This window comes from Contarinia nasturtii, unplaced genomic scaffold (genome assembly GCF_009176525.2).
Source record: "Contarinia nasturtii isolate CC-2019 unplaced genomic scaffold, AAFC_CNas_1.1 Cnas_scaffold_1964, whole genome shotgun sequence".
NCBI lineage: Eukaryota > Metazoa > Arthropoda > Insecta > Diptera > Cecidomyiidae > Contarinia > Contarinia nasturtii.
Genome location: NW_022199294.1, coordinates 63,641 through 85,387, shown reverse-complemented (window position 1 = coordinate 85,387; position 21,747 = coordinate 63,641). Strand labels below are relative to the sequence as shown.

Genomic DNA, 21,747 nt, shown 5'->3' with positions numbered 1-21,747 from the left:
CAAAACCCTCCGAAAAGAAAAATAGGAATGAGAATAAGTTGGTTGTGTCACCGCACGACAATGAGAATGAATTTTCCGTGCTCCAATTTTTTGAACACTTGGCAAAACACTAGCGAGAAACATTATGACAATGATAGAGATGATATAAATAAGAACAACACATAAATGAGAGCAAAAAGGAGAGTAAGTCATCTCTGTGTGATAGTGAACATTAAAGCAATTTTTGGTGTTGAACTCTTCACTACTACTTCGTATGCAAACTCAAAGCATACAGATTAGTGTGTTGACGTGATGTGAAAACGAATCGTGGCATGCGGAGAGGGAGAGAGAAAGAGAGAGAGAGGAGAAGAGAAGTAGGAAAAGTGCCACAAAACAAATCTATTGACAGAGGAAATGCAAAACAAACTCGATTGCAATCGGATAAAAATGGCATTGGCAAACATTACGAGAAATACACTTCATGGTATTATCAACCACCACCTTTGCAAATTAAAAACATTTCCATTTGAATCAACAGAATACCGAGAATTATTCTCACACAAACAGCAGAGACGCACACACATGATTTAACTATGTCCGCGGTTGCCTTCAATGAAATCCGAAAGTTTTATTCTGCTGACCGGATGCTTTTTGAAGTGGTTTTCAACATGTTTACCATTCAATTTTGTAAATATTGCCATGCGATTGTCATGCATCATATTTGGTCAGGAAAAAGTAAATTCGGAGAGAAAACAAAATACTTGAGCATAGCTTCAAAATGATGGGTGCCAGTTGATATCGAATGAAATTTTTACAGGATTTCACCTCTTGCATACACCGATGCAACCAAAGCCGATATCACCCCATGTTTACATTGGTTTGACTGGATGTACCTGCTTGTCGGTGCTGGCACAAAATTGCAATTATTCTGCTTGCTTGCGACCATATTATCAATGGGTTGCACGTTTCTCTCATTGTTGACGAAACATTTGGCATAATTGAAAAAAAAATCTGCGCGCACACGCACACATGGGTGTGCTTCGAAACGCCAATTCAATAGTTAACATGTACAGAACATGTCACCAATTACAATTATCTACTGCTTGCCATTGTGCGAGAATAAAAAGTTCAAATGCTCGTAAAAGAACAGAGTGAAAAACTGAGGCTATAGATAGGGCAAACACATGCGAATATAGAATTAAATATGCCTATTTTATGAACTAATTATGTAAAAATGTCACGTTCCCACGAAATGCAAAAGCTTAGGAACGTGTAAAATCAACAAATAAAAACATTTTCGCTCTGCACTTTGAAGCTTTCAGGCCATCTCTGTCCTCCATCTCCCAATTTCTCTGTAGATAATTTCATTTTCCGCTTGTTTGTTTTTACCGAGAACAGTATGTTGCTAGCTGTGCTGCAATTTTGTTTGTTGGCACGGCGAGAAGGTTCTTGTAATTTTATACGATTTGCTTGAATCAAATGTAAATTACGGTTTAATAAATCGTTTGTGGGTCAGAAAAGGACGGAACAAACGGAAACTGCCTTGCAGCAGTAGACTTCAACCAAATAGGAAATACGTTGCATCGTTATAAATGTTGGTAAAATGAATGTATATCAACTGTTAATTACTGAAAATTTACCGGGAAATATCTCAAATATCTCGCTTCGATGCGGGTCGAGAGCATGGATGACAGCAGAAAATTACGTTTCTGGAATATTTTTGATTGGTCAATTATTCGATTTGTTGCGGAGCGCGATTCCGGTCAGTTGGCCGTTTGGCACAAAAATGTCGGAAACAAAGACGAATCGAACTGGAACTCGTTGAGTATCCATACGTTCGAAAGTAACAACTGCATTATAATTCTGCATTTACTTAAATTCAACCCTTTTTTTCTGCACATAATGCTACCCAAATTTCACAAAACTTATAAACGGAAAATATGCAAATTTTCGTGTATTATGTACAGTAAATTCGTATGAAATCCAAAATATGAATGCAATTTTGGAACAATGATTCAGTGCTGAAATATCGCATGCCACCATATTTGGGTCGAGGCACAAAGATATTTATCTAAACTTTTTCCATCGATTTTACGATTTCCGTTGCTCATGCGTTTTTTTCCTTTTTCGTCATGAGCATGAATAACATTGGAATAAACGGAAATGCCGATCGGGTTTCGACGAAAATTGCTCGAAATACATTTTTTTTTTCGTTTTAACTTTTGCAAATGCAAATAAACTCGTATGAGAAGCAACAGCAAACATTTGAAGCAAGACAAAAAAAGCACACAGATGAGATCGAATATTTGCACACGTTTGGCGAAATTCAAATAAAAATTTCATTTTTATTCAACCATTCAGCAACATACGTTTGCGATGCAAGTTTTTTTGTTGTTGCTCCGTCGAAAACATGTTCTCTCTCCTGCAAATGCAATCAACTCAATGACCATTTACTATAGGAACCATTTCGATGAACTCATGTCATACACTGGCAACCTGCAAACAATGTTCGGTATTCTTGGATCGAAAAAATGACCAAAAATCCATTTCGACGAAATCAAATTCTTGAATGTATGTAGTTGAAGTGATACATCTTCAAGAGTTCACTTGTAGCAGAAGATCGAGGACAGCGCCTCAATCAACGTTATTTTTTCGTTTTTTTTTCATCCTCTCTTTTGTGCATGCTGAAGCAATCAGAAAGATCGAATGACGACAAATACGATAAGAAAACGGAATTTATTTAAATTTGCTCAAAAATTATGTTCATTTAGGTGTATAATTCGGCTTGGTTTGGCATCTATGTTTTCTTTTCACATTCTTACATTTTTTTTTTGGTCTTTTCGTCAACTTGTCGCATTTTCATGTAGTAAAAGTTCACAAAAGAAATGGTCAGATAACTGAAGAGTGTGTATATGCGAGACAAAGAATTTATAAGAACGAAGGAAGAAAAACGACACGACTGTTTGCATAAATCATTGTGTATTTTACATTTGGTCGTTTCGGCCTATAGCCTCATTTCGTATGCGAAATCGGAAAACAGTGAGAGAAAGAAAGAAAAAACTGTCAGAAAACCATAGAAAACATTGTCGCGCACATCAGCCCTTAAGATATCATGACACTGATGTGCCTTAGTTTATCTTGTACGGTGGCAGTTCGAGAGATTTTTTTATCACTATCAAACACAGTTGCCATTCATGTTATTAGAGTAATTTTAACATAAACTTGTGTGTGTGTGTGTTTCAACGTCATCCCGAATTTATATCTATGAGTATTTCAAGTTCCCTTTGGATATTCACTAAACGAAAGGGAGTTAGTTTCAATGTATTTATATTCTGTCGTTTTACAGCTATCGTTTATTTGTCCTATTTCCCCATCCCTGCTCTGTGCTCTCTCTCTCTCTTCCCTCCTCCCTCTCCTGTGTGTGTCATCTATTAAATATACTTAGCAAACATTAGACAAATTGACAACTTCATCCGATTTTAAATAAATTTTTAGCGTTTTCCATTAGCGAAATGTGCAAACGCTCTCACCGCAATTGAAATCCCCTGGAACATGTAACATGGGCTTTTGCTTTCAATGCTTGATGTTCAACTGCTCATGCAAGCGAGTGTATGCGAGTGGAAAGTTTATTTTTCAGCAAACAAATTGAGTTGTTGTTTTGTGATCGGATCTCATCTATGGTTCTTTTCTGCACAAAGCAAGCGCACGACGAAGAAGCGGAAAAAAGCGCCGGACAAAATGTAGAAGAAGCTTCGAAAGCCCTGGCTTGAGAATTGGTTGTTGACCGAATTGTTGTTGTTGATGATGATGTTTTTGTTACGAACTATCGAAGAAATAAAAAAATAAACAATTTTTTTTTGCCATGGATCAAGAGTCCAATCTCAGCAATTCTGTATGAAACACGAATGCGAACAGATAAGTTCGTTAAAACGAAAATCTAGTTCATGTTCAAGGAGCGGGACGCATTAAATCAATATATTTGAAGCAGACACAAGGGAGCGTTAAATTTGTAACGTCTTTATTTGGATGTTCGACGTTTTCTCTCTCTCTCTCTCCACGTTCACTCCTCGGACATTTTTTCCACTTCGTTTTCGTTTCGTCCTGACGATGGACGAGGGTGTATATATATTTTACAGCATTTCTCGTACATATTGGAATTTCATTTTTGGTTCGTTTCGATTTAACATTCTCAAATGTTGGCATTTGTTGGGAACGCTTTTTTTTTTGGTACGCTTTGTTTTACATGGTTGGTATGTGATTCCATGTTTGGATCTTTTTTCTCGTATTCATTCATAGCACTGAATAAATTGTTCCGAGTTTAAAAAGGACGTTATCGTGAGTGAGTCCATCAGTGGGAAACAAGCTAGGCAAATAAAAACCTCTCGGGCTCGGAGTTTTGCAAAAATCAAATAAAATGTAAACAAAAAAAAAAACCTCTGCCGATTCTTTTTTCTTCGCTATTGACGCTTCGAGAATTACTTGGGTGATTATTTATTGTGGGTTTTATATTTATTCACTCAACGTTCGTCGTTCGTTATATGTAAGTCAAATTCATATCGAATATAATTTGAGTCTGTTTTTTCTTTTGTATTCTGTCGATGAATGGGACAAAAACAACAAAATTTGCACATAGATTATATGACGAGATTATATTGTCGATATGTAAAATAAAACATGAACATTGTCTGCATGGGAAATAAAGCACAAAAAACGGAACCAACAACAAATACTAGAATGCACGAAAAAAAAGGATCGAATGGAAAATACAATGAATGCCTTCAAGACTTTCAAGGGGGGCATTGTGAGGCTGTAATTTTAAGTGAAATTGGTTAACAGTGAACAACGCCATTGTGCGCCGAAAAACGATATATATCGTTAATTAAAATCTCGGCAAATTATTACACTGTTTTGTGCGTCCGAAAAAAAAGGTCAATGAAAATTTATGGTTTTTCATTGTAAATGTGTTGTTGTTGCTTTTGTGTCTGTCTTCATATTTTGCACGATTCAAGTTTCCGATTTTTATCACATAAATCTTCTTCTCGTAAATCGATTTTTTTTGTACCGCTGCAAAGAAAGAAGCACAAACGCATATACAGAAGAAGATCTCATTCAAAATGTTATTATTATGTTAAACGTCGATCGTCTACGAAGTTTAAAATAAAAGCGTTTTGTCTTGTCATCGTGCTTGTCGATGTATTTTGAGCAATGGAAAAATCGAAAACAATGAAAATTTAATCAACTAGCCGCCAAGAATGAAAATAGCAACGACACAATAAACTATGGAACAACGGTTCCGCATTTACATCATCATGTGGCGCGACGGCAAGAAAGAAAATTGCAAATTGCATTCAAATGACAATGCATATTATCACATTGACATCTCCATCGCACCACTAAAACGAAATTCAAATTAAAATTGAACACACAGGCACACGGGATGCACAGAAAAATGACTATACATACAAAATGCTTTCTTCACTGAAAACAAATATTTGTACTTGACGCATAAAATTATAACTTGCAGATGAATATGCAAAATATTGTTTGCAAGCAAAATGAAGAATAACCAATGCGGTTGAGCATACTTTGAAACTTTAGAATAGGAAAATTGAGATGACACCAACGAAAAGATCAAATTAAGTACTTGGTAAGTTTAAAATGCACTTAAAAGTCATTTATGATACCATTGAAAGTTGAGAAAAAATGAGAGCGATTGAAAGGGATGAACAATGATGACGTAGTCGGAAATAAAGCTTAAAAATTCTTGGAAATATACTTTTACCCAGTCCGTTCTTTTTCGTAAGTGGCATGCACTCAAGCTTTTTCTCTCATTTTCTCTTTCGAAGTCACTTTATACAGCCACGAATGCTATATTCACTTTGATCAATATAAAAGTTCCATTCCATTTTCATTAGATCGCATATCTCCCGTTGACATGAAATCATTCAAAAGTACGAACACGTACACAAAAAATAATTTGAAAAAAATGAAATTACAATTTTGATTTCACAATAATACACCATGTTCGAATTCAATTTCTTTCTTTCGCCTGTTTTTTTGCTCCGAAATATCGAAGTAGCTTTTAAGATTGATGCTTTTCATTATATCATCACATGAATATCATATGCACTTTTTCTAGCGACTTCTTGTCGTCTTCTCGGATCAAAAATGTCTGAAATGAAGCCATACATCGTTTCTTACTACACAAACTATAAATTGAATAAGTTTTATTCTGTTTTCTTCCATTTTTTCTAGTCAAATGCGATTTCTACTGTATTTTGGCATCTCAATACGACGGATTTTCAATCAAAAAACTTCTGATAAACAAAATGAAAGGCACTCGAGTACAATGCATGCTTATTTACAGTTTTATATTTACATGTTGCTTGGCAATAGAAAAAATGTGAACAAGTACTTTGAAAAATGTAAACATAAAAGAGTATCATCAATCAAAGTTAAGTACCAGTACTTTGGTCAATAGAATCCTCTCCAATTTTGCAAGAATTTTACAGCATTTCTTTTTAAACTGATACTCTGTGGGTGATTTTTTTCCGGGAAAGCTTCTATTTGTGAATTATAATAGGAAGAATTGAGCGGTTACATTATTCCCTTTATTGAATTTCACTTTGATCGATTTTTTATGTATGTTTATATATTTTCCAACTAAATTGTTTATGTGAATTCAAATGCAGCTAATATATAATCAGCTCCAGCTGCGGAAAACCATATGACAACGACGATTTTCCATTAATAAATAAAAAGCTAATTTTTCCGCATTTCATTTTTTAGAAAATTAAAATAAAACCAGCGGCCAAAAACGGGACATATGATAATGGTCGACGTGAAATTATTCCAGAAAAAAAGAAGACGTTTCGTCATTTTTTTCAGTCACGCAGCATGTCTGCCTGCTGGACTGATAAAAAAAAATCGCTTTCATTCCTTTTTCGACTGCTTTTTCTTCTCTCGTTTTCATTCATTTTTATCAAAAATGATATTTAATGATGTGCTTAAAATTACCTTGGCCGCATTTACCCAAGCCCCTAGCAGCAACAATTTAATATTGCTATTTTCATGCGCACACGATGGCTATGCACTTGGTAGTCATTTTTCAAAAAATTTAACTGCATCGTTTGCATACCTTTCGTCAATCCAGTCGCGTATCGTTCGTGAGCAACTCATTTCAACATTCTTTGCAATATGCAACGAATATTTTCCATTATATACCAATGAAGTGGTTCATTTCACCATTTTTAATATTTATATTTCTCACTTCTTTTTCACTTTCTGTGTGCCACCTTCGCTCTTTCTCGGTCTCTCTTTCTCTTTTTAATGTATGCCAAACCACTTCACAACCTGTTGTTGATGCAAATTTTGCATGCAACTTATGCAGATCTCTTGGCTCTATCGCTGGACTAACAATGTTGGAATTTCAAAAGATAATAATTATCCACTGCGTTGGAAAAAAAAACCGTAAAAGACGCTAATTTTATGCTGTCAACACTATCTTTGTAATTCAATGCCGTGTGCCCTTTATTAGAGTCATGCTGCAATGTAATTTGGTTATATATTTCGTTTGGAGCCCAGTTTTTGTTCGCTCTGTTCTTAGCCACCCAACGAAATTATCTATGAAAAAAATGGGGAGATCAGTGTTAAATTGTCTAGCATTTAACCAACAGCAGCGATGGAACATTGTAATTGCTGTAACGAGCATATCCTTCTTAAATACAAAAAAAAAAAAATTGTTGGGATAGCAAAATGCCCGAGAAAAACGGCGCATCTATTATATGGACACCTCTTTAGTGTGAATGGGCAAGAAGGCGTGAGACGAACCGACAAAAAAATTAGCATTGTATTTGGCATTAACAAATGCGTGAGAGATTCAAATTCTTGAGCTGGTCATTTTTAATTTGGTCCATTTAAATGATTCTCTTTTTTTTTTTGGTTTTCATTTTATAAAATATTTTTTTGGTACAATTATTTTTGTGTGGGGGCACACAGCATGAGTATGAATTTCCATTAGATGAGTCAGCTATTTTAGATGAAGGTAGTCTAAAGTGTGCTTATTTTAAGTGAAAATTAATGGCAAGGATGTTACGAGAGACATGGAAGAATTTACGATGCCATCCCTACCGTAAATTAACAGGAATTTGCCAAGACGCACATGCACGATTACCACCCTCCCCCCAAAAAAAGGATGGTGGCGAAGATGACAGAAGAAAAGGTTATCAAACACGGGAAATTAAAGAAATTCTGAACTGTCTTTGTTTTTATTGCATTGAAATTTATTATATCAGTGAGAAGCTGGCACTCTCTCCCCGTTGAGTGATCACAAGTGTGTCGGCCTTATTGCAAATGGGTAGATAATTTACATAACATCTTTCACACCACCAAATCAACACTAACCGACGAAGCAGAGATAGAGAGAATCACTTGAGCTGTGCTGAATAAAAAAAGGCGAAGAAGCAAATAGTCCGAACTGCACGAAGCACAAATACCTGCGAGGAAAATTTAATTTTTCAATGTGAACATGATTCGAATTTCTTTTTTTCACTTTTTCACCTTCGCTAACACACCAAGTTTTATTCAATGTGCACGAAATGAAGGGAATGCTTCATTTTTTATAATTCATAGCTCACTATGATTATTTTCTCATTTTATCATGACGAACACAATGCAACGGAGGTGGCAGCGTATAGTGAACGTAGATGTATGTGTGTGCACAGTGAATTCGCTTTTACCTTTGAAATATGATTTTCACATTTTGTTCATCTTTTTCGTTTTTTTTTTTCTGTTTCGTTACCTTTGAGCAATAGCGGAACGGCATGTTCGATTGTCACTATCATTATTCACAGAGAGACATGAATTACCATTCTGATGCATTTTGACAATTCATATTGTCTCCTTTCGTGCTGTCGCTCACAGATGAGCCATTATTTCCCTGTCCTTGTGTCGATACAAATTTCATCGAAAAAAATGGCTTTTTTTATCGAATCACCAGCTAAATATATGCGAATGCTATATTGCATTTGCTTGATTACATCTCAAAAATTCAATACGCAAAAAGTGTCGAGATTTCAGTCGAAAAGAAATGGAGCGGACGTCAATATATTTGGCACAATTCTAATTAAATTGAGAGAGTCAAAATAACCAGCGTGGCGTCATTTATTCGACATTTTTGCACAAAATGTTAATTAAAAGCAAGCCGAAAGTTCATTCAAAACATATTTGTATGATGTTTTTTACGAGCGGATGGCTTTTTTTCCAGCTACAACCATGTCTGACGATGTTCGCCATCAATGCAATTTTTTCGATGCCATAATTTGTTTTTGAATAAGCACCAGCACCAGCAGCTAGACGAAAAGCTCGTTTAAACGTCGTCGTCGTTCGTGTTATGATAGTGAACATTTCATTGTCAGTGCGCGATGTGAACGGCCATGGAATTTTCCTCCATCATCAGCTATTATCATCCAGCATAAAACAGAGAAAGCCTGTGTATGTGTGTGTGTGTGAGAGAGAGTGACAATGAAAACAGACCTAGAGAAAAGATATTTTCACAGCTAGCATCAGCACCAACAAACACAACAAAATCAAAAGAGAGAAAGAGCAAAAAAACAGCACAAAAAACTGAAACGCACAACAGGCATTAATAGCGTTCGCTTTTTTTCCACAAAGATCAGCTATTCTCTTGCTGCGTGTGCTAATGTATTTTCCGTTGTGCTGAGTGTCTTTGTTTATAGTGATGGTGTTATTGCTGCTTGTTTTCTAGTGACTTGTCTCTCACCCGATTGAATAACAGCTACAGAGCCATGTAAAACTGTGTTGTATTTGTATCAACACAATTCCATTTTTCTTCATTCGATGCTTTTATTTTGTGTCGTTATAATGATTCCATTCAAGAACCATCTTTTGACATCATTGTTTTCCTGTGTCAACCTCGGTGCCAGGACATTTTCTTTTGACACGCTGCTTTTTTATCGCGTTTGCTCTACCACGTTTGACAAACAGGCAAAAAAATGTGAACATTTTAAAAGAAAAACTTGCAAAATGTGTTATTAAACATTGTGAATAAATGATGGAATTGAAACATTTTTTTTTAATTTTTGAACGAAAATTTTGCGCGAGAGATGAAAAAAATCATTGTTCAAATTGTTCGTTCGCTTTAATTTGCTTGTGCAAACGAGTTGAAAACGTCTTTCGCCAGGTGAGAGAATTGTAATTTCAATGAATTTAATATTCGAGAAATGAAACGTGACGCTGTAAGTCTTGTCATATTACATTTCTCTCATAATTTGGACCCGTTTCATCTTGATTTGACGCATTACATGTGCGTACACGTTTTTATCAGCGCCATTTCTATTCAAATCAAAGTTCAAAATAATTCCAGTCACTGATGCCTCAACATTTCGCATTAGGTAAATAATTGTCAAGTTTATGTTCATTGTCTCGTCATTAACAATGGCTTAACGTTTCGTTAGCGATTTGAACATTTTTAATTGCACCGCATTCACAAGTGCCATTCATTAAAATAAATCTTAGGTCCAATTAAAATGGCAAATACACTTCAATTACCAAAGGAAAATATGGAAAATGTTCAACCAGAGAAACGAGCTGCAAATAACTTACACTACACAAATTGCAAAAAACAACATATAATAATGAACTGCTTGAGACTATTGTTGTTGTTTTTTGTTTTTTCTAGAGAATTACGGCAATAATCTAATAAATGTCGACTATAAAACACAGTCCTTTTTCAATGAAAACATTTTCTGTGGTGTCGTTGTTGAGCACAACTTTGGAACAATAAAAATCCATTTCGAATGTGAAAGATTTATATTTTTTAATTTCCTTGCGCGTCATATGCAGGAAGTGTCGATAAAGCACCCGAACAGTCTCGTATTCACATCCAAAGCCCATTAAACGGGTTAACACGTCTTGGCGTCTTATGCGCAAAACACCATTCGATTACAAGTATATGCACATGTGTGTATGCAGTGTATATGAGTGTTTCGCTTTAGATGTAGAATCAATTTTTCCAATAATTTAATTGAAGCGAACTTTTCAATTGAATTGGTTTCACTAGTTTTTTTTATCTGTGGACTTCGTTCTATATCTTCTCAGCTCAATTTCTCGTACTCTTTCGCCCTCTTTTCACTCTATTTCACACTCTAACTTTTGCACATGGATTGCTGGTATCTTTTTTTCTGCTGCTTTATTTGCCGAAACAATTTAGATTCGGTTATATTCATCGGCAGAATGTATGAATTGTTTGCGTACAAAAAAAAAAACACCCCGAGAAAATGTTTGCACAAATGTGAAATCCAAATAAACCGGTACCAAATAAAATTTGCATTTTTGGCAATCGAAATCTAAATTTTATGGCATCGGCAGCGGTGCATTGATACGAATGCAAATACATACACAGCAACCCAAATGATATTCATGAAGTGCAAGTCCTTAATACAACTTCTGAGTGCATTGTATCGCCACATTTGGCTATGGAATGTAGATGTATCTATGCAATAAAAAACAAAAAATCTCAGGCACTCGGGCATTTTTCTCTATGTTTGTTCTGAATGCAACAACAAAAGCATTTGAGGCCCCGTTACACACTTGTGCTTGCAATTGATTTCGCGTAAATGCTAAATAAAAATTTCCTTTTATTATTCATTGAATGGTGGAAAATAAAACGTACATAAATAAAAACCGCGATAACGATTCTTTAGCGGAATGAAAATGGTGTATTTTTGTGTGAGTATGTTGTTACGAACAACGATAAAAGACACAAATACATTCATATAAACATAACATAACTTATTATTTATGTTTTATGTATGCAGAAAAGGCATTAAAATTCACACACACAAACCCACTCATACACACCCGCGCGCACACAACGAAAAAAATATGTTAGCGTACGGTATACAATCGGTTGCCAAAAAAGTAAGTTCTTGTATTTTTGAGTGTGCACGTTTTATTGTCGTGTTATAAATGAAACACTTGCAATCAAATGAGGCCTACGAAAATTAAAATTGTTCGCCACCAAACCAAGTGAGAGTATAAAACATGAATGGGATTGAAAGAGAAAGAGAATATGCAGACGATATAATAGGTTCCATGGCTAGACGAGCCATTATTCATTTTCTCTACGTATAGCCGAAAAACTAAAGCGAAATTATTCGCCAAATGCACGTGCACACACTTATCCAGGTTCTTTGGCATCTTCAAAATTATATCGGAACCATAATTTATCCACATCCAAATGACATCGCAGCTATTACTCATTCCATGTTTTGGTTTTTTCTTCACACTCATATATAGTTGTGTTCGGCAATCGAATGCGAAACGAAACGAAACGGAACATGAAATTACATACCACGCCAATTGTAATTGCAATACTAAAGTTTTATTATTTCCTCATTTAAAATTGCTTGTTTTATGCATGTGTGAAATATTTCAGAAGCTCTTTATATGCCATAATGTCGACGGCTGCTGTGCGATCATCGCGCGTCGCCACTTCCACCATCATCATCATCATTGTGTGAGGATATATACTTGTACATACGATCATTTTTGAAATAAATTGAGCGAAATGCAAATTATGTGTTAAAACTTCGGTACCCACCAGTCAAAATACAAAAAAAGAAGAAATAACAGCGGTAATTATTCTATTGCTGTGCTCGTGGTTGAAGTTTTTTTTTCTACTTTTGCACGATGGAGCCACTTTATGAAAACGGTGTATCAACTTTCTTCTTGCCATCATTCAACATTTTATTTTTTGAAATTTAAATATCAAGCAATTTCATCGCCAAAGATTTTTTTCCATTTCAAAAGTGGTTTTTCTCTTAGTTCGCGGCCGACTTATTTCTATTTACTTTATTCCATATGGAACAATTCCATGGCATTTTTTTCCCACTTTGTGATGGATTACATTTTATTTTTCTTGCTTCTTTGCATTTACAAGAACGGCGGAGTGGAGTTGACAAAAAAGAAATCAGCCACAAGTCCAAAATTATAAAATGTTGTCGTGTGCCACCATTGAAATGGTGTGGTATGACACGCTTTTCCATCAAGCTCATTTCTCATTCAAATTGAACCAAAATTCAAAAGTTGTCTTGCCATTGTACATTTATACTGCATTTGAAATGCAACAAATTCAAGCAAGTGGTCGAGGGTAGTTAGGTTGAAAGTTTTTGGTATTTTATACTCTCGCTAAAGCTTGACGCAATTCATTTTCTTGCTCTCGCACGAGGCGCTTCTTTTCATTTTTACAAATTATTTTCTGTAGCTGTGGGAATAAATGATTCGTTTTTCATGTGCAGTGAAAAGCCCATTTCCTTTGCTTGTTCGTTCTCGACTGTTGAAAAAGAGTGTGTTTCTTTTGTTAATGGCTTTTTACTTACTTGCAATCATTATTATTATTTATAAGTTTTAAATTCGACATGACGTTGCTCCCTTTTTTTCATAATTCTCTTTCAGTCTCTTGCCATTGTGCGTGTGTTTGTGTGTTGTATTCCAGTCATTGTGTACGAAGCGACGGTTGAATAATGTGCAATGCACTGAACTCGACTGCTGCACTTAGGTAGGAGGATCCAGCTAAACTCTGCAGCACTGTGTGTTAGCGTTTGCTCTGCTTTTATATTGCAATAGGCAACCGAGTTGAAAAAAATAGTGGAAAAAAAAACTTTTCTTTGTCTGTGTCTTTGCCATGCTTCGTGATTGCAATATTTTTCTTTTTCCTCGATGTGTTATTTTTTGGTGAATTTCTTGTGCTTTGGTCGTTCGTCTCTTTTATTCCATATTTACGCGATATTCGGGACTGAAACAACCTTTTTCCTATTCATTATTGAAATTATGTTCAACTGTAAAATTTTTAAGTTATTTCGTTATTTTCATCTCTCTTTCTTTTTACACGCTGGCTTTTCTTTGTTCAATTTCTCTTTCACTTCCCCGCTTTCATACATTTCAATTGTAAACGGAGAAGAGTGATTTTCCATTGACTGCATTTTCTCTTCTAGTCGGTTGAATTGTATTAATCTGCGAATAATTCATTTTCCCATTTTGCTTTCAGGCAAAAGAAAACGTTGTAATTCAAGTTACTGCCTTTACGGTCTCGACGTTTCTTGCGATTTAACAAACTGGAAATAACCGAGAAATTGGTTATTTTCTTCCTCGCTCGTCCTCCGATCCCTCTCACTCACTCTCTTTCTCTTTCACTCACTCGCCCTCTCGGGGACGCAATGAGTATTCTTTCATTCTGGTTAATCAAATGTAGTCTTTGTCATGAAATGTGAACAGCCGTGATGCGACTTTCTGATTAATCAAATTGGTGCTGTGTGCACCAAGAGTTAAAATTGAAAAAAAAAGCGTTCGAATGTTTTAGTTTTCTTTTGCCATAAAACATGTTTTTTGTGTTTTTATAGTTCGCGGAAACAAGCGAAATTAAAATTTCTTCACAAAACAGCAGCTTTTGTTTGAACAAAATTACTTGTGTAACTATGAACCCCACCGAAGAATAAAGAACGACTGAGTCAAGTTTACTGTCATACGAATAAATTTGGTATTCTCAGTTCGGTTGTTGGCTGCATACCCGTTTTTGACGTGCAATACACCTCGAGGTAGACCAGCGAATGAAAAAATAGCGTAATTTAATTTGAAAATAAATAGAAAATTACACCGAATATATTTGTTCGCCTTTAATTGAATGGCAAAAGCGGAAAAATTTAATTATCTCAAATGAAAATAGAAATGGATTCAAGATAACAAACTGTGAACGAATTACCGGTCAAAAATTCAAAGTGAGAAAAACACATTTTCATTAGTTTTCGAGAAGCTATCACTTGAGACAGTATAATGGATTACATTTCGAAATGAGAATGCATCTCACTCAGTATGTCAGTGTGGACGTCGTTCGTGCCCCACATAGATATATGCAAACTTTTGCGCACTTCATTGCACACGTATTTTAATTCAATGAAATCTAAACACAATTTACTCATCTCGGTATGGATCTATGTTCCGGTAAACGAATTGAACAGAGCAATTCCATCGGAATAGTATTCATTGAATGTAATTTCTAATTTTCTCATTTGATTTTCGTTTTTCGAAATTATATCCCAATGCATTTTGTTCAACAGAGTTGAATCAACACATCGTCGTATGAACTGGATTGGGAAAAAGAGACCAAACATACTGGTGCTGAGGTGATACGGCAAAAATGGCATTCGATATGCTACATGCTAGTTCAAAAAGTCAAGGAGAAAAGTTTATAATTTAATCCGATTATATGGCGATGTTGAATAGTACAGTGTCTTCTGTATTTGTATAAACGAAACAATAACTTCAAGTACAAAAAGTGGCTCGTATCCCATTTAATAACAACCGTATTTTTTCGGGCTCAAGGTGAATATTCGACTGGAATGAATTCGATGAATCGACACCGTTCGATGCTTGAACGGTACACAACACCATTTGCGATGCTCAAGCTGAAAATAAAATGGAGCAAACTTTTTTTGCCTTCCTTTACGCAAATGAAAAGAAAATTGATTATATTATATTTGTACGGTTGAATATTGTCGCTGACACATCGACCATTTATTTTCCATATTGAATAGAACAGAAGAATGGAACAAGAGCACACACACACACAAACCAAACAAAAAGTTATATTCATTTAAGGCTTTAATGCAATAGAACAAGAAAAGAGACTATGCGGTGGATACCATAAAATAGCTGAGAACAATGACAATCGATGCTTGTTGTGTGGTTTTTTTTAGCTTTTCTCATTTTCGCTTTTATATTTTCAAAGTTTTACCAAACAACTTTTTCGGGTGGTGAAAATGAGCTGCAAAATTGCAAAGCCACAATGGCAAAAATGGTTGCGACCAAATCATAAAGCGTTCATTATTTTATAATATTTTATTAGTTGGCCAAAGTGTTGTAGAGAATAATGACAGGGACGGAGATTTTAAAGTCAGTCGGAATTCATTTTGTAGAAGCATATTATTTTTGGGGTCCATCATTTCACAAACAACTTATATTTTACCATTTAGATGGTGAAAATGATATCTTCAGAGGAAAATTGTATTTTCAGAGGGAAAATATTGCCGGAAATGTTATCCTGAGGTAAAGATCACCTTTGATGATGCTATTCCGAGAATTTTTAATAAAATTACGAATGTTTTTCATACAGCAAAATATTTATGCCCTGCGGAAGTCACTTCTATTTCATTTGTGTATATTTTTAAATCGTTTTTTACTCTTCTGCGAAAAAGGTTTTGTTCGAGAATTCAATCTATGTTTTCGTTGCCAATATTCAATAGTAAATATAGAAATTCTCCGTAAAAGTAGTAAAGAAAATTGAATTTTCTGCTAATTTCCTGATTTTTTTTTGCCAAATTCCTACTATTTTGAAGTCCAAAGCACATGGTTTTAATTGAATTGAATTCTTCGAAATGAAATATAGTGTAAGCATTTGGAAATATAAGTTTATTATTAATAGTAGTTTCTCAAAATACCGGAAATATCATTAAAACAAAAAGCTGGATAAAAAATGTAAAGTTCAAAACAAACCAGTTTCAAAGGAATTTTGAAAATAAATACCACATGATATTAGATATTATAGTATTGCTATTTCTAGAATGACAAGGAATAGATATATATATCCAGAAGCAATTCTTTAGATTCTTAAAAGGCCACATTTATAAACATATTTTATAAAACTAAATGTTTTTCGTGATTCATATTGTTTTCCGCAGTGAAGTAAACCGGTTTGGCATTTCTCATACAAACCGATTTCGGAGCGGTATCTCGGAATTGGTTTCGTTTTGTGTGAACGAAACGGAGCAAGCGGAACGTTCCGAGAATGGATTGTATGGCGACGTATGTGTACGTGAATAGCAACGCACACGTATACACACACAACCATTGTACGGTCGTGTGTATACTGCACAGTGTAAACCATTGTCGGAACGTTCCGATTGCTCCGGTTCGTTCGGTAAGTAAAACCAATGAAATGGTTTGGTTTTGGTTCACTTCACTGGTTTTCCGCGTATCCATTTTTTTCTATAAGAAAAAAGCAAGTCAATTTGACTTGTTAGAGACGTTCGTGATCTGTAAAAATAACAGATCCAACAGGTGATTCAACTCTACAAATCTTTTCGTCATTTAATACAATAAAGGATATATTATTAACTTACAACAAAAGCCTGCTTTTTTATTTGCACGAAGAGTGAATTTTAATTTCCTAAAATATTTGTTTATCATTTAATTGCAAAAAGTGGGTATTACTTATTTTAAACTTTGGCAACTTTTCGCAGTGAATTCTCATAAGAAATGTTACAGCAACTTTACATAGATTGTTATAAGTACAATAAAATCCAAAAAAGATAAAATAAAAGACAACTCAAGCGGTGCACAGCGAATAGCAGAATGTAAACAATATTATTTTCGTTAAGCAATTGAAATTAATCCTTTTGTAGAATCACAGAGATAAAAGAAAATGAAAGAAGAAATCGAAGGAAATCCGGAAATAGATAGAAAAAAGGTCCCATCTCTCGGAGAAAGCGCCTCTCTTTGTAGCATAATTTCAATCGAATTGAACAGGGATAATTACAAAAGCAACATTAATTCCTGTTCCCAGAAATGTACAACAGTACTTTATGTTAAGAGAATAAACAATGAGATTTCTGACAATTCTGAAATGATTTATTCCGATTCCATTTTTTTTCTTCTCTTTTGGTAACGTACACTCTTCGTTCATGTGAAATAAATATTTTATGTAAACGTTGATTGAATGTTCAAACGTGTAAACGAAAACGCGTTCGAAATTTCGATTATTTGGTCGGAGGATTTTTTAAGTATTTCAATCAGTCGCTGTTCGAATTACAGTAGAAAGAGCGAATCATATACACGCGCTCAAAGGAAGAAATTGATCGAAATGAGATTGGAAATAAATGAGAAAGAAGTAAAATAAGTAAACATTTTCAAAACGACGACTTAATTACATTTTTTTTGTGTATGTGCTGTTATCAATTTTCATTGGAGTGCATGTGAAACATGGTGAGAAAATGTGAGCAAAATCGATCGTGTGATATATTGCGAACAGCGGTATTTGAACATGGGCTAAAATCGCGAGTGTAAAAAAACCAATTGAACATTGAATTAAATCCAAAACACAATTCGTTTATAAATACAACCAAAATGAACAATAGCGTGCAATTTAGCTTTTTCTCGCTTTGTATCTCATTTCTTGTGTGCGGCACAATTTAGTTTTTTCAATTCGTATCGAGGCCCTCTCATTTTGCAATCGGCTATAGACACACACATATAAATGGGTTGCAGCATTTAAACGATATTAAAGATAGCTCGCTTGAATTGTGATACAAGAATGCTGAGACTATGGTGTTGTGTGTAGTATTGTGTTCTGCTAAAGAAATGGTCGGTGGTTTTTTTTCACTATATCTCTGTTCGTGCCAATCTTTTTATTGAAGAAACGTGTCGTTCAATTCGAAATGAGTCTTTGAATGTTCAAGCATCTAGCACAAAACATAGAATTCACCATTACGTCAGCAAGATTTATATTTATTTATTTTCATTTTGGATAGGGGACGATTTTTTTTTCACATCTCCTTCTTCTTTTTCTCTCTCCTACTCGATGTCTCAGAATAGATAAATGAATTTCTATCTAGTTTTTACTTACCACATTTTGTTAGCCATGCAATTAGAGCCAGAATAAATACGTTCCGAATTCGATTCATGTTGTCGTTTCATGAACAGCGACAAATCTACAAGAAACAGAGGAGGAAAAAGGGAGAAAAAAATTACAATTAAAATAAATATAAACAAACAAGTATATCCTTGAAGAAAATAGAATACAAAGAAACAAACACTTGAAAGTACAGCGAGTTGTTGAATAAGTGCGCGTCGCGTAAAATGAAGCGCATCGCAAATACATAATATAAAAACCCATTTCTTTTGAATTGCAAACAAAATCATGAACTTTTCTCATAATTTATATAAACCAGTTGAATACTATGTGGAGATGACACAAACAAAAACACACTCATAAACTTAAGAGATTTTAATTGGCATCGTACAAATGACATTCGTTCGTAGCATTCTATAATTTAATGTTCGCATATAGAACAAACACAACCGCTACATTGATATTTGAAAATCCCCATATACATATTCTGCATGTCAGAAAACTTGACGTAAAAAGGAAAACTAAAAACGCTCGATGGCAAACACAGCCACGGCTGAATAGACGGTTTGAATTGAATGAGAAGGAAAAGTGTTGTAATTAAAAATGTCAACGAAAAGTAAACTTCCTTCACTGCATTTTCCACTTCAAATGTTAAATGTGTGCTTTTTCGTTGCTTTCCTTTTTTGCCAAACAAACTGCTGCGAACAAATATGTTTGTCACCGAAACGAAGATTTAGAAGCTGTCGTCGACACATTTACGAATTTTTTTTTAACAAAAAATGGTATTTCATGTGTTATACGCTCATTGTTTGCCCAAAGCAATTTATTTCTAATTTATTTTTTCTGCTTCGTTCTTCATTTTACCTCCGCAAGACGAAATCATGGTGTCTTGGTGCTTGGTGGAAAACAACTTGAAGTTGTCATCATCAAAAGCATCGGATTCTTACGACGTTGACAATTGAAAAACGCTTAAATGCTTTGAAAATTAGATGATTTTTTTTTGTGTGTTGTCACATAAACGAAATGTCATCAAGAGGAGAATTTTTGGAAATTACCAAGGACTCTTGATTTGGAGTTGAAAAGCAATGTCATTCGAAAAACCGATTTTCATCTGGTATCGAACGAGACGAAACATGTCGATATTTTGGAAATGACAAGCTCTGTGGCAGTGGTAATGTAATCCGACTCTGTGCTGTATTCTTGAATGTGATATTTGACGTACATGTTCAAAATCCAACACAGATGATAATTAATTTTCTACGTCAGTGTACCTTGAATGAATTTTCCAAAGTAGAGATTTGTTACCAGAAATATGAGCATTACATGAAGCTGATCGGGGGGAGACAGCGAGGGCTCACACATTCTCAGCAAAGGAGATTAACTGTATTAAATGGAATGGAAGAATGTGTTCAAGCGTAAATCCATGGGAAAAATGAGGCGATTGAAATAGAAAAATAATATTTCGAGTTTTGTAAAAGCCACTGAATTCTTACACAGCATACCGATTACGTAGAAATTGAAGTGATGGCGTCATTGGCTGCTAAAGACAAATAAAACACTCAAAACCGCTCAAAACACCATAAGATAAGATATTTTCCATGCGTTTGCTTTATAAGAGTTTTAAGCTTCATGTTCACACAAAAAAAGAACGGTGCTTTCTCTGTGTCTTAGCATCGAATAAAGAAACTGTAAATTCTCATGAACAACGAAGTCATGCCTTAAAAAAACGCAATTACAATTTTCCTAATTGGAAAATATGTGTATTTCATTGGCTAATGATTTCGCTTGACTGCATTTACCCTCTTCGCAGTGGCCTTATCGGCAACATTTTCATTTTCTACGCCACTGCACACAATAGCAAACACAAACACACACAAATATATTCTCCACTGTTGGCCGTACACATTTCGTTGCAATTGTAACATGGTATGCTCAAGTATATTTATGAATTCAAGTGTCTGTTTCATGTTGCGCTTTGTTTTATCAATTTGGATATTTTCCGTGTGCAAAGTTCAGCGGCAATAAATTTGTTTGATTGTCAACGGTAGTTGGTGCGTTTTTCATTTGGGTCGGATATGGCAACGATGCGACTACAGATATAGAATTCATTACGAACACTTTTTGTTGCAAATTTATTTTCCCTTCGCATTTAATTTAATATTTTTCCGCATCAGTATTTTCGAACGTGGGACGACCGACGCCGTGCTGTTTATATTCATCGATGGAATAAATAATTCGTAAAAGTTTTCAAATTTTCTGGCTTAATGCAAGACGCGTGTTGTGTACTTGTTTCATAATGGTTTTAACCTCGATCGAGTCCACACCATTCGAAAGAGTGCAAAAGTTTTTTTTTTTAATGCAATGTCGAAGTTTTTCGCTGTTTATTTTCTCTTATCTGAATAATGCAAAGGGGGAATAAAGACGCGCGTCAATGGCAATAATTTTATTGTAACAACACACGGCATAAAATATATTTCCTATTCCTGACTCAGCTCCGGCTTTATGCCGAACCATAATTTCAATTAAATTATGGTTTATTGGCAATGTTTAATGCCTTTCCGTCGTTGCGAACGTTGCTAAATTAAATTCAATCAAAATAAACTTCTTCAAATAAAAAAAAATTGAAAGAAGAGTGTATCTATCGCATGTTGGATATTCATTATTCAACCATTCAAGCGAATTACTTTGACTTAAAACTGACATTCAAACATTCGTTATAAAGTAATTTACACAGCTTATTCTCATCATCTTAAAAGCATTGAATGGAATATTGACTTTGGTCATATGCAAACAGTCACGATGAGAGAAAAATTTTCATGTAATTCTCTAATAATGATGAATCAATATTACTTCCTCAACTCGTAATGTTGGATTTTCATTCGTACGAAATGATTGCGCCCGGGAAGATGAACTTTTTTAAAGTTGGCTGATATGATGCCATTATCAATGTGATTGAATTTCACGGCTTCAATGACTGACATGTTATTCTGATTGATTTGATCCCGAACGTAAATAGGGCGAATGGAACGTAGTCGAAGCGTTATTGAATATGTCAATCAAAAATT

General features: G+C 34.8%; 1 protein-coding gene across 4 annotated transcripts in view; it reads right to left on the bottom strand.

Annotated features, from left to right (window-relative positions):
* LOC116347614 (cadherin-87A) overlaps positions 1–21,747 on the bottom strand; it is a 127,499-nt gene that overhangs the window by 48,270 nt on the left and 57,482 nt on the right. For all 4 annotated transcript variants that reach the window (XM_031778289.1, XM_031778290.1, XM_031778291.1 and 1 more), the window contains one exon: positions 18,677–18,761. In XM_031778289.1, the coding sequence (XP_031634149.1) occupies positions 18,677–18,734 (58 nt within the window). In that variant the 5' untranslated portion in view covers positions 18,735–18,761. The remainder of the gene's footprint in view (positions 1–18,676; positions 18,762–21,747) is intronic.